This window comes from Falco peregrinus, chromosome 7, assembly GCF_023634155.1.
Source record: "Falco peregrinus isolate bFalPer1 chromosome 7, bFalPer1.pri, whole genome shotgun sequence".
Classification (NCBI taxonomy): domain Eukaryota; kingdom Metazoa; phylum Chordata; class Aves; order Falconiformes; family Falconidae; genus Falco; species Falco peregrinus.
The window spans coordinates 79,303,966-79,314,775 of NC_073727.1; the positions used below are offsets into that span (position 1 = coordinate 79,303,966).

Genomic DNA, 10,810 nt, shown 5'->3' on the forward strand with positions numbered 1-10,810 from the left:
CAAAAATACATTAAAGGCAGTGGATAATATATACACTTTAAATAGAAAATACATACAGAAGTTTTAGACTATTTGACGACCATAGAAAGCATGAGTTCTACCTGCATTATTTTTGAATTCATATTCTACACAATTAACTTTCTGGGTACTATCTTGTTTGACTGAATGGCATGAAGTCAGAAGAGGCTAACTGGGGAAAGCAGGCAGTCCTTCAGTGAAGAAAGTTGGGGAAGATCTTAATTGGCAAATGCTTACCTGCTGGGCTCCAGCCACGCCACAGACTGGCCTGCCTCAGGTTTCAGCCGATGAACAAAATAACATTAAAGCATGAAAGACCTCTGATAAAGAGCAAAGAGAGGAAACAGCTGGAAGGAAGCATCAGAACTGCCTTTCTCTCCCAGACCAGCAACAGGGGGTTCAGAAGATCCTGCCTGACAGGCCCAGTGACATTTTCTCTGATGACTTTGGTACTTTGTGATGAAGACACTGCTTTTCAACTGCCCCGAGGCTTTCCAGGTGCTGAACCCAGCCGGAGGAGTTGTTTGATTGCAGCTGATCAACAGAGAGCTTTCACACCGAGACCAAATCTGAGTGATCACACAGATCCCTCCCCTCAAGTTAGTAGCAGTAACAACTGAGTCAAGAAAGAGAGAACTAACAGGGACTAAAAGTAGTCTAAAGTGCAACTTCCCTTGTACCCAAAAGCTGTGGATACAGTTTCATTGTAAGTTAAACTTTTATTCAATGTGCAATGATACCCAGCTGCATAGGACATGTTGATATCTGTTACTAAGTGTCTCCGACAAGGACGCTAATCTAAGGTAAAAGATGCTGTGCGAATATTGCCATTAAACATGAACGTAGTTCCTAAAAAAACATAGCCACTAGGGAGAAAACTGTGCTCTTGGAGTAATTTCTAGTTGTTTCATAAAAGGAAATCAACACAAAGTACATTAAAAGAAACTTAAAAATTCTGATGTTCCAAGGCTTCTAGTAAGTCACACTTTTTTTTTTTCTAAATACTGGATGAATTTAATGGAAAAAAATAGATAAGCTTTTCTATGCAATCTGTCTGGGAAAGATAATGAATTTCTTAGCTTTGAATATACACGATTGTTTTAGAAAGCCACACCTGGCTGACTGCTGATAAGCTGAGGTTGAAAAAAATAAAACTAATCAACCTAAAAGAAGCCTAATCTGATGCATTTGCAATAAGCATAGTGTCATGAACATTTTATTCTACACTAGATGGAAATTTCACCCAAAATGAAGGAGCAATGAATAATTTGCTTAATTCAATATGAAACATAATGACTTCTAACCTCAGACTCATGATTTGAGCTCATCCTTGTTTTTTGTGGTGGTCCCCCCTAAAAGTGTATCCTTATCAGGGTTATCTTGTAGATCTGATGACATGTTATTTGAAGAATTTTCAGTGTCACATAAATCCTTCTCTATAGTGCCTGTGTGATTTCCACAGTCATTGTTCAGGTTTTCATCATCTTTTTTGGAATGAGAAGCATCCACCTTTCTGTCTGAAGTATCATGAATTTCCTCTGATTTTGAAAGCTGACCGGTGTCAGTATCACTGTTCTTTTCACTGTTGTTCTGCCTAACAGCATCACAGTTCATTTCTTGTTCATCTTGGTCATTTTCTTCCCTGTTTTTAGTGAGTTCTACCTTTCTTTCTTCAGTTGTTTTACCAACTGAGCTTCCACTTGCCAGTGTATTCTTAGGCTCTTTTGGTTTCTTGTGTTTTGTAATATTGTGAATAGAAATTGGAGATGCTGGCTTTTTATTTGTTTTGCTTCCCTCTGACTTCTGTTTTCTTGGGGGTCCCCAGATAAAATGCTCTGAGGGTGTATAATGTTGCTGGGCAAATCTCAGGAGTTTCCTCCTTTCTCTTCGGTCTCTAATAGTGTACACAAAATATTCTAGAGCACTTTGCTTAATGTTGGGAATGGTATCTTCCACAAGAGCTTCATGGAGAATAAATTTTACCAGGGGAGATTTGAAACTCTCATATCCAAGCTCACCAAGACTTTTCAGAATTCGAGTGATTCTCAAGTAGTTGTGTTGAGACCTTTGGAAGAAAAGGGTGAAAAAAATCCATTGAATCAGAAAAAGAAACACCTTACAGATACAGAACTGGAACTGCAATTCCTCACTCCTTTTTATCACTCCAGGTGTGTACTTCAGACTTCTTGTACTTTTAACTTCTCACAGCTGCTGAAGCTTGCTAGCACCTCCTTTGCTAGGATGTTGTGAGTGAAAATAGTGTCTGTAAAACGCACTGAGGCAACGGGCTAAAAAAAAGGTAAAATCAAAGTGTGTACTGATTTTGATTCCTTCTGCTATACGTATTCTTTCTGAGGAGAAGACCCAGTCGCTTTATAAAATATGGGTTTTGTAGTGTATTGTAGCTACAGAATAGGATTCATTGCACTATTTAAAAGCTGGGTCTCTAGGCTAGACTAGCTACCTGCACTTCTCCCAGTCAGTCCTGGGACAAAAACAGGTACCTCTGGAGAGCAAGTCCCACTGTCTTAAGATAAATGGAACAAACTATCTTCTGGAAGTGCTTGTGAAGAGCTCTCTCCCTCATAAAGTATGCCCAAGTAAACAGCACAACTTAAATGACTCAATTTTAGATGGCTAAGGTTAGGTAAAAAAAGTCCCAATTCCTGACTTAAAACTGGGTAGCTACTCACTGGTATTACAGGAATTACAGTGTAAAAATGTGCAGTGAGTAACATTTGGGCTTCCTGAAACGCTGTTTTATCTGTGGCCTGAGTCTGAGCCCACACTCATACAACATTTCAGTAAAATGAACAAATTACTCCCATTATTCACCAAAAATTATCCATCGGCAATTCTACCTACAAGCTTTCATTAGGATGGGAGAACAAAATACTGCAAGACAATGATCTTCAGCTCTAAGGTCAGAGGTATTAGGAAAGTAATCACAAGATCTGAAAAGAGGTTTTGATACAACTCATCTGCATGGGACAAAATTCAGTGCAAACTTATGCACCACAAAATGCCAATGAAAAGCAACTAGTGTAATTTGCTGAAAGCTGGGCTAAAGTTTGACTTAACGTATGTCTAACCCTCTCCAGTTAAGCACTGCAGTTAAAAAGCATTAAATATATAATATTTCATGTTTTGAGGAGGGAGAGAAATCTTGTTATTTAGCTTCCATACAGGTGTGGAGAATTCTATTTTTCTCAAAAAGAAATGTGAATTCAAAGATAAGCCACTCATTCTTTCCATCTGAGAAGCAACACTTTGGGATCAGGTGAAAATGCATTCAGCATTGATAAACAAATTATTTTGGAACTCTGATCTTTTTCAGCACCATCTGAAGTTGTATTTTCAGGGAACTCAACATCAGTTAGACTGGTAATGGGTGAGAAGCACGATCAAAGAAGAAGGAGGAATGTACATATACAGACACAAACCAGGCATTAACTATTTCTTTTTCTCTTCCTCCTGGCAATCTTTGGAAAATATATCTTCCCTTTCTCTAGAAAACAAAAGGCTAAACAGATTCTATGGCAATTCTAAAGAGCGGAGTGCATGTCATTACTTACTCATTCAAATGTTGAAATCTTTCTTGCCAGTTTGCTGCTCGTGCTACGTTTCCAGTTTTATCAATTAGTTTTATTCCAAAAAACTCCAACATCATTTTGTATGCCAAAAGGAATCTTCTAATTGCTTCTTTTGTTTTCTTGAATTCCTAATATACAAAGAATACATCCAAAATTCTAAGTGGCACTAAAGCAAGTACTTCTGCATTGTATAAATCAACTCTACATAACAAAACACAGTTATGTATCAAAATTAATATAATGGTTTGTATTGAGTTCAATTTGTATTACCTCAATTTCATATGTAGTTAATTCTTTAGCATAGAAGTTCAGACCTTGTTCTCTCAGTGGGAAAAGCCTGTTAAAAGAAAGAGCACATTACAGCTCACAGTATATGAACACTTCATCAAATTAATGCTTTGAAACAGAAATAGGTAATAAGCAACCAACCACTGTATGTAAGTGTGGTTATGCTCCAGTTTTTCATAGTCTCCTTTCCATTTATTTAGGACCTCTTCAATATAAACCCCTGCATAAAAGTAATTTGGAAACTGTTAGGTAGCCATCAAAACCAGCATTCAGCTACATAAAGTACATGTCACGTTAACATAATAATAGCACACACACTTTAATTCTCTTTCACATACTACGTGAAATAAGGTCTATTACAGCCATAAACAAACACATTTTAATTCAACATTAATTTAGTTACTAAAACTTAATTAAAAGTAAGAGATTTATCAAATTTCAGTATAAACAAAACCAAATGACATACTGAGCTATTTACCAGCAGAGGGTATGTGACAATAACGTCTGTAAAATATACTTCCCCAAAAGTTATCGTGTCGTAGATGCCTTCATCACACTGACTGGTAATTAACAAACCACTTACAGAAAATATTGCGTGGTGAATCATCTGTCACTGCTTTAACATGACAAAACTCCACATGCATGCGCGCATGTGTGTACAGACACACATATTCTTAGTGGAATAAAAGCCTCAACAAATTACAAAATCTCCCGTTCCAGGAATCTCTCCAGTTGCAAATAATATTAAGATTGGGAAAATCCTTCTCTGTTAGCTGTAGCCAAGATTCTTGCTGCCATTGCTATAAGTTTGACCTTCGGTTCTCAGGTCATGCTCAACAAATGAGAATTTCAGCTTTCAGTGGTCTCAAACCAGTTGTTGAGTTCAGTCAGTTCCTCTTGGAAAGTCACAGTGATAGAAAAAGGGGACAAAGTACATGTGAAAGGAAATTAATTACTCTTCACACTGTGACCGTGCTCATGAAATTCAATCATGGGCCAGGGCACTTGTCCAGGCACTGCACAAAGTACGTAACAGGATGTTCCTTGTTCCAAAACCTGTACAGTCCCTTCCCATGAAGGAACTCTCAGTGTTAGCCTATTTCTACTCTGTAACCAACAGTTTTACCACTACCGCACAGCTTCTCCTAAAGTAAAATAGTCTGGGAACGGCCTAAAAAGCCCAAAGCCACAGGTAGATAGTCTCCTATTATACATCTGAGATCTCTCTCCCTGCAGTGAAAATTTCCACTTAGGTCTCAATGACAAAGGAGAACTCATTTGGTACTTTTCTTCAAGAAACGGAGAAAGCAGCCAGAGGGGCTGCTAAGGACATGGTGGCTTCCAGTGCAGGCAAGGCTGGAGAACGACCTTGCAAAGAGGATCTCCTGCCATCGCTGCACTGTATCCAACCTACATTTGAAGCATGGGAAAACACGTTGTTCAATTCCAGGGCAGAGACACAAACAGGCCAGCTCTAAGTCAGAACCACAAGCTAAACCTGTAGGTCACGGAATTAAGCTTCAGATCTAGTATTGCACTAGAAATGTCTTTGGTTTTTTTATTAACATTCCCCAGAAGTTTAGTCCCTAACATGGTAGCTTAAGACTCCTACTGTACACTCTCACAGACCCACAGACTTAGGTCAAGGTGGTGGCTAATCTTTCCCATTCTCAAGAAAAACTTCTGCACAACCAGAGGTCACAGCTATCAACACTTCAGCCTGCACAGTCTATCAGTTACTGCTGACACTACCAACTGTGGGTTTCTCCTAAAAAAATAGAAATTTTATTCTTTACAAATTTTAGGAGGGAAGCCCTCCTCTAGCTTTCACGACTGTCTCTTCTCATGGCTAATCCTCTTGAATTGCTCTTCCATTTTGCACTTTATAAGATGCCTCCCAACGTGGGAGGTTCAGGTGGACCTCAGTGCCCCTCTCTTTCTTTCTGTGTATGTTCTCTGTGCAATGTCTCCTGAATGTGCTACTTCTATACTGGTAATTCACAGATCTAACTCTTCCGGTCAAGCTAAAAACACAGCATCTGCCTGTGGGTATCTAGATACAACTCAAGATGATTAAAAGGAGGTCTTATCTTTCTTTCACATAACCCAACTTGGTTTTCCCACTTTCTGAGGGTATTATGATATGTATTTTGCCTATAAACAGCTCTCATCTTCAACCTTTCGATATGTACGTCTTTTACATCCTTCTGTATAACACCCCTTCCTATCCAGCTTCCTATTAGAACTTTTGACATTTTGCATCTCAGCATCCTTTTTCCTGACCTTGAAAAGTGCCACCTTGTCACACTTACATCGACCCTGAATGGTGCTGGTAAGACCATGTTTCTAGACCACAGCTATTTTATATTGCCTCTTTTTTTGCTTTGCATTGTTCCATTGTGAAGCCCTTTTCTGCAACATCAAACAAAAACTGTACGCCTTCAACTTTCAAAGCCTTTTGTGACCTGTCTCTTCCTACCTTATCAGAACCCACTTGTTACTGTGAGACTAGTCCTGCCTCTGACAGGATCATGCCTCAATGGCAGCCTCCACGTCTTACTTCTGTACTCCAGTCTGCACTTCGGTATTTCTTTCCAAGCTACTCTCATGCTGAGAGGATCTTTTTGCAAACACCTTCAAAGTAACCTCCTCATGATTCTTTTAAAGCTCTCAAAAGCTTATTTTTGGCCTGCAAATTTTTTTTTTTTTTTTTTTTTGCTAATGGCTAAGCTCTCGTGCCAAGACTCCTGTCTATCACTCTAACCAAGACTGTTTTATTGCCTCCTTCTGCTTCCCCATCTGTTTGCTACCCTCTTGTCTCTCATACTTTGACTGCAAACTATCTAGGGCAGGGCTTGTCATCTTTCAGCTCATCCTGTGTTTGTGCAGAACACTTCATATGAGGTTCCTGCTCCACTACCAGAACCACTAGGGACTTTGAGAAATGATTTTATTATTGTTATTATAATAATCTCATATGAGGTAGTTACAACACATTCTTTTTCCCTTACATAGTGCCAGGGATAACAACCTGATACCTGCCGCTCCTATTCAAGCAGAACAGCTTGTGCAGCACAGGGGAACAACTTCAACTTTGTTTAATAAAAGGTAGCACCACTACCGTAAAACAGTGGTACAAACAATGTTCCGTAACTACATTATGCTGAAAATGAATGAGAAAAGCACCACCTCCTGAGAGCAAAAGCCGACTGGTTTAAGCATAACCTGCTCCTGGGTTAACAACGTGCTACTCCAGCATGGAACGTTTCAAGTTGTACAATATATAACTATACATCTTTAATTTGTCAGCACCACAATTATCACTACAGTTTCACTTTGTTACTATTATTAGTATTATTCTTTCATTATCACTATTATTGCCACAGATTACTCACCATCAGGTTTAAATGGGATTTTATTTTTGTAAAAGCGGAGATTGCACAAGTCATTTTGATATCGAAGATCTTTAAAGTTCTGCTAAAAAAAAAGGAAATAGGACATTATCAGCCTACAAAATCCTATTAAGAGTATCCAGAAAGTGATACTGTGCTCTTGATAATGTGACGACAAAAACATTTCAGAGTTTTAGGAACCACAGTTTTACTCATGCCCTTAAAGACTCAGTTTAAGGATCTGCAAGTTCCTTCTGGCTGGTACCTTCTCCTACCAAGGCAGAGGTGAGAGCAGCAAGCATAGCAGTACCTTGACTTCAGCCCCAAGGAACTGGAGTGACAAATAACAGTAAGACCACAGTCTGTAGCCTACCGTTTTTGATGTTCAAGGCATAAGCCTGTTTCTGGGCTCCTACCACCATTCCCAGGCTTACACATCTCCCGTGTTTGCAGTTACACCTAGGATGAAAAGATGTTGCGCTAGTTTCACTCCTCTCCCAGTGGCATACGTTGGGCCTCTGCATCAGCTTTTTAATTCATTCCTTATACTTATCAGATACCACAAATGTTTAGGAACATCTAGGTTGTGTGTTGTCATCTACCAAAAAGGCAATTTTAACCACAAAATGTTCTTACTGGATACTGATGTCGGTACTTGTATAAATCCCTTGCTGCATAGAAGCTTCTCTTTGGCTTGGCTGTCAGCTCAGTTCCATCACCACTCTGAAACAGTTAGAAAGTAGATAACCACACACAAAACCAGCAAATTACATATTTGTGTAATAGTAAAATGATTATTTTTCATGATGGATTTCAGCACGTAAACAAACACAAGCCCACATATTTGCCTACCGCTTGGTCAAGCACTGAAAATCTCCCTGCTGAATACTTAACACCACACACTTCAAACCTAAATTAAAAAATAAAATAAAATAAAATACAAATGCAAGACTACAAAATGCCCTTCCACTGAGACTGAATCTGATTTAAATCAACAGGTGTATTGTAATTTCCAAATGTAAAACTTCAAAGTAACTTAGGAAGTGATGGCACAAGACAAAATAAGTAATCGAACATGAAGATGCAGAGATACTACTAATTTCAAACAGGAAATCATACTATTCGCAAAGGCTATTCGTCATGTGCACATTGACTAAATTGCTATCATTGCATCCTGTGGAAGAAAATGAATAGTCATGAACAAGCCAGACTGCAGTTCTAACACTTTCCTGAACCATTTTCTATTATTTGTTCCTCCAAACTTAAATTTAAAGCCTAGCAAGAAGAACCACTAAACCCCAAAACAAAATCCTGCTTAGGGAAAACACCTATGTACAAGAAATCGTACTGGCCCCGAGCTGTTTGGAAGCTGTGACCTGAAACAACCAGAGCTCATCAAGGTCAAAGGAAATAAACCCACTGACTTCAGAGAACACTTGAAAAAGCTGCATGCATTGAAGAACAAGAGAATGAAGTATTAGTTTACAGAGACTTCAACTTGCTATCGACAACTTTATTTTCTTTGTAATTTCTTTTAACCTTACTGCAACAAAGGGTTTTGCATTCCTCAATCTTGTAAAACGAGTCTCTACACTAAATCCAAAGGCCAAATGAGAATGAAAAAAATCATTCTGCTCCTTGCATGTAACAGGTTAAAGTCAAGCCTAAAAAGGGAAGTTCCCTGTGAATGCACTGGATGAATGCCTGTATCACTGCCCATCCAGTGGCTTGTCAATAGCACATTAATGATGAACAAGCAGCTGTTTTCATTTTTCCTATTGCAAGGCCAGCTTTGACCGTACCTATGGCCAAAACCATGCTTACTTGAACAAGCAACACGCCTTGACACTCAGTTACCGGGCATCGGTACCACCGTGTATCCAGCAGAAGAGGGATGAACACTTATGCTTATTTAATTTCGCACTGTTTCTGAATCAAGTATAAATGTCATACAGCCAACAAGCTAAAAATCAGATCCAGCTGGTCCACCCCGCATTCAATTCGAAATCCAATAAAATTATCGGCAAAGCAACCCTGTATTTCTTTGGGGTCGGCATTTTCAAAGGTTCCCAAAAGACAGAAACTTGCTCTGAAAATTCCTCACCTCGGAGCCGCGAATCCAGCACTCAGACCTTTAGCCCGTGTCATTAAGAGGCCAAGTGCAGGCTACATGTAATTGAAAGCAGCACCTTCCCTAGAAACGGCAGCAGCGGGACTGACAGCGGCCCCAAGGCCGCAGTTTTACCCCGAGAGCAGGCACGGCGGCGCCGGGGCTCACCCGCGCTCCAGCCGCAGGGCGCGCTCACCCCCGGCCGCGCTGCGCCGCCCCGGCCCGCCAGCGCCGCGGGAGCAGCGGAGCGGGGCGGCCCCGGCCCGGCCCGGCTCTGCCTGTTCTCCGGCGCCGGGGAGCGCGGCCGGGCACCGGCAGGAGCGCCCGGCCCGGCCCGGCGCCGCACGGCGCAGCCGCCAGCGCGCAGTGCCCGCCGCCCCGCCGCCCCGCGCCTGCCCCCCGGCCCGCCGCGGCACGGCCGCGCCCGGCGCTGGCGGTACCTGCTCGGGGCCGGCGGCGTCCGCCTCTGCCCGCTCGCCTTCCTCCGGCGGCGGGGACGGGGGCGGCGGGGGCTCCGGAGGCCGGCAGTCTGCGGCGGGCAGCTCGGCCGGCTCTTCCCCGCCTCCCGCGGCGGTGCACACCCCCTCCTGCCGCCTCGGCTCCCCGCCGGGCTCCGCCGCCTCGGGCTCCGAGTCGGTCTCCCAGGTGGAGTCGCAGTCCTCCACCGTGGTGGGCTCCTTGAAGCTGACCCCGCTCAGCAGGCTGCCCATCGGGCAGGGCCGGGCCGGGCCGGGCCCGCCGCCGCGCCGCCCGGAGGCCGCGGAGGCCGAGGGCTGGGAGCGGCCGCGGGCTGCCTACGGCTGCGGCATGGCGGGGCGGGGCGGCGGCCGGGGCTGCTCCCCCCCCGGCCCCGGCCCACGGACACGCGCGGGGCGGAGCTGGAGGCTCCGGGATTTCCACAGGAGACAGGCGCGCACGCCCCGTCCCCCTCCCGCCCGCAGCGCCCGGCGCGCCCAGCCCCGGCGGCGGGCACGGCCCCGGCGGTACCGGGGCGGCGGGCACGGCCCCGGCGGAACGGGCCGCCGGCACCGCGGGGAGGTGCGGGGCGTCCCAGCGCCACCCGTCGCCGCCGCCGCCCCGGCCACCGCGGGACGGTGCCGTGGGGCTGGGGCGGCCCCGTGGAAACCCATGCCCCGCAGGGAAACGGCGGCCATGTCCTCTCCGAGGAGGTGCCCCCCGCGGGGGTCTCTCCTCTTGCAGGAGACCTGGGTGTCCCCTGAAGGGTTCCGAGACAAGCGAGGGAGTGCGGCTGTCACGGAGAGGAGCGGGTGCAGCTGCCCGGGGCAGCGCGCTGTGCAGCAGGTGCTTGTCTGCTGACAGAAGCAGCCGTGTTACCGGCAGCGTGCAAGCACAGGCTGGCCACTAGACACGGAAAGGGCGGCGGTGAGGTGGACCTCAAGGAATATACA

General features: G+C 44.1%; 1 protein-coding gene across 2 annotated transcripts; it reads right to left on the bottom strand.

Moving 5' to 3' along the window:
• Window positions 1–1,004: 1,004 nt before the first annotated feature.
• OGFRL1 (opioid growth factor receptor like 1) lies at window positions 1,005–10,259 on the bottom strand. Of its 2 annotated transcripts, none has more exons than XM_055809575.1 (7): window positions 9,842–10,259; window positions 7,928–8,014; window positions 7,295–7,373; window positions 4,041–4,119; window positions 3,882–3,948; window positions 3,594–3,739; window positions 1,005–2,083 (listed from the first exon to the last, which is right to left on the bottom strand). In XM_055809575.1, the coding sequence occupies exons 1-7, from the start codon at window positions 10,109–10,111 to the stop codon at window positions 1,330–1,332; spliced, it is 1,482 nt and encodes a 493-aa protein (XP_055665550.1). In that variant the 5' UTR covers window positions 10,112–10,259; the 3' UTR covers window positions 1,005–1,329. The 2 variants fall into 2 exon arrangements, with proteins under 2 accessions (XP_055665550.1, XP_055665549.1); XM_055809574.1 differs by having other exon boundaries at window positions 7,295–7,376.
• Between the last annotated feature and the right edge of the window lie 551 nt (window positions 10,260–10,810).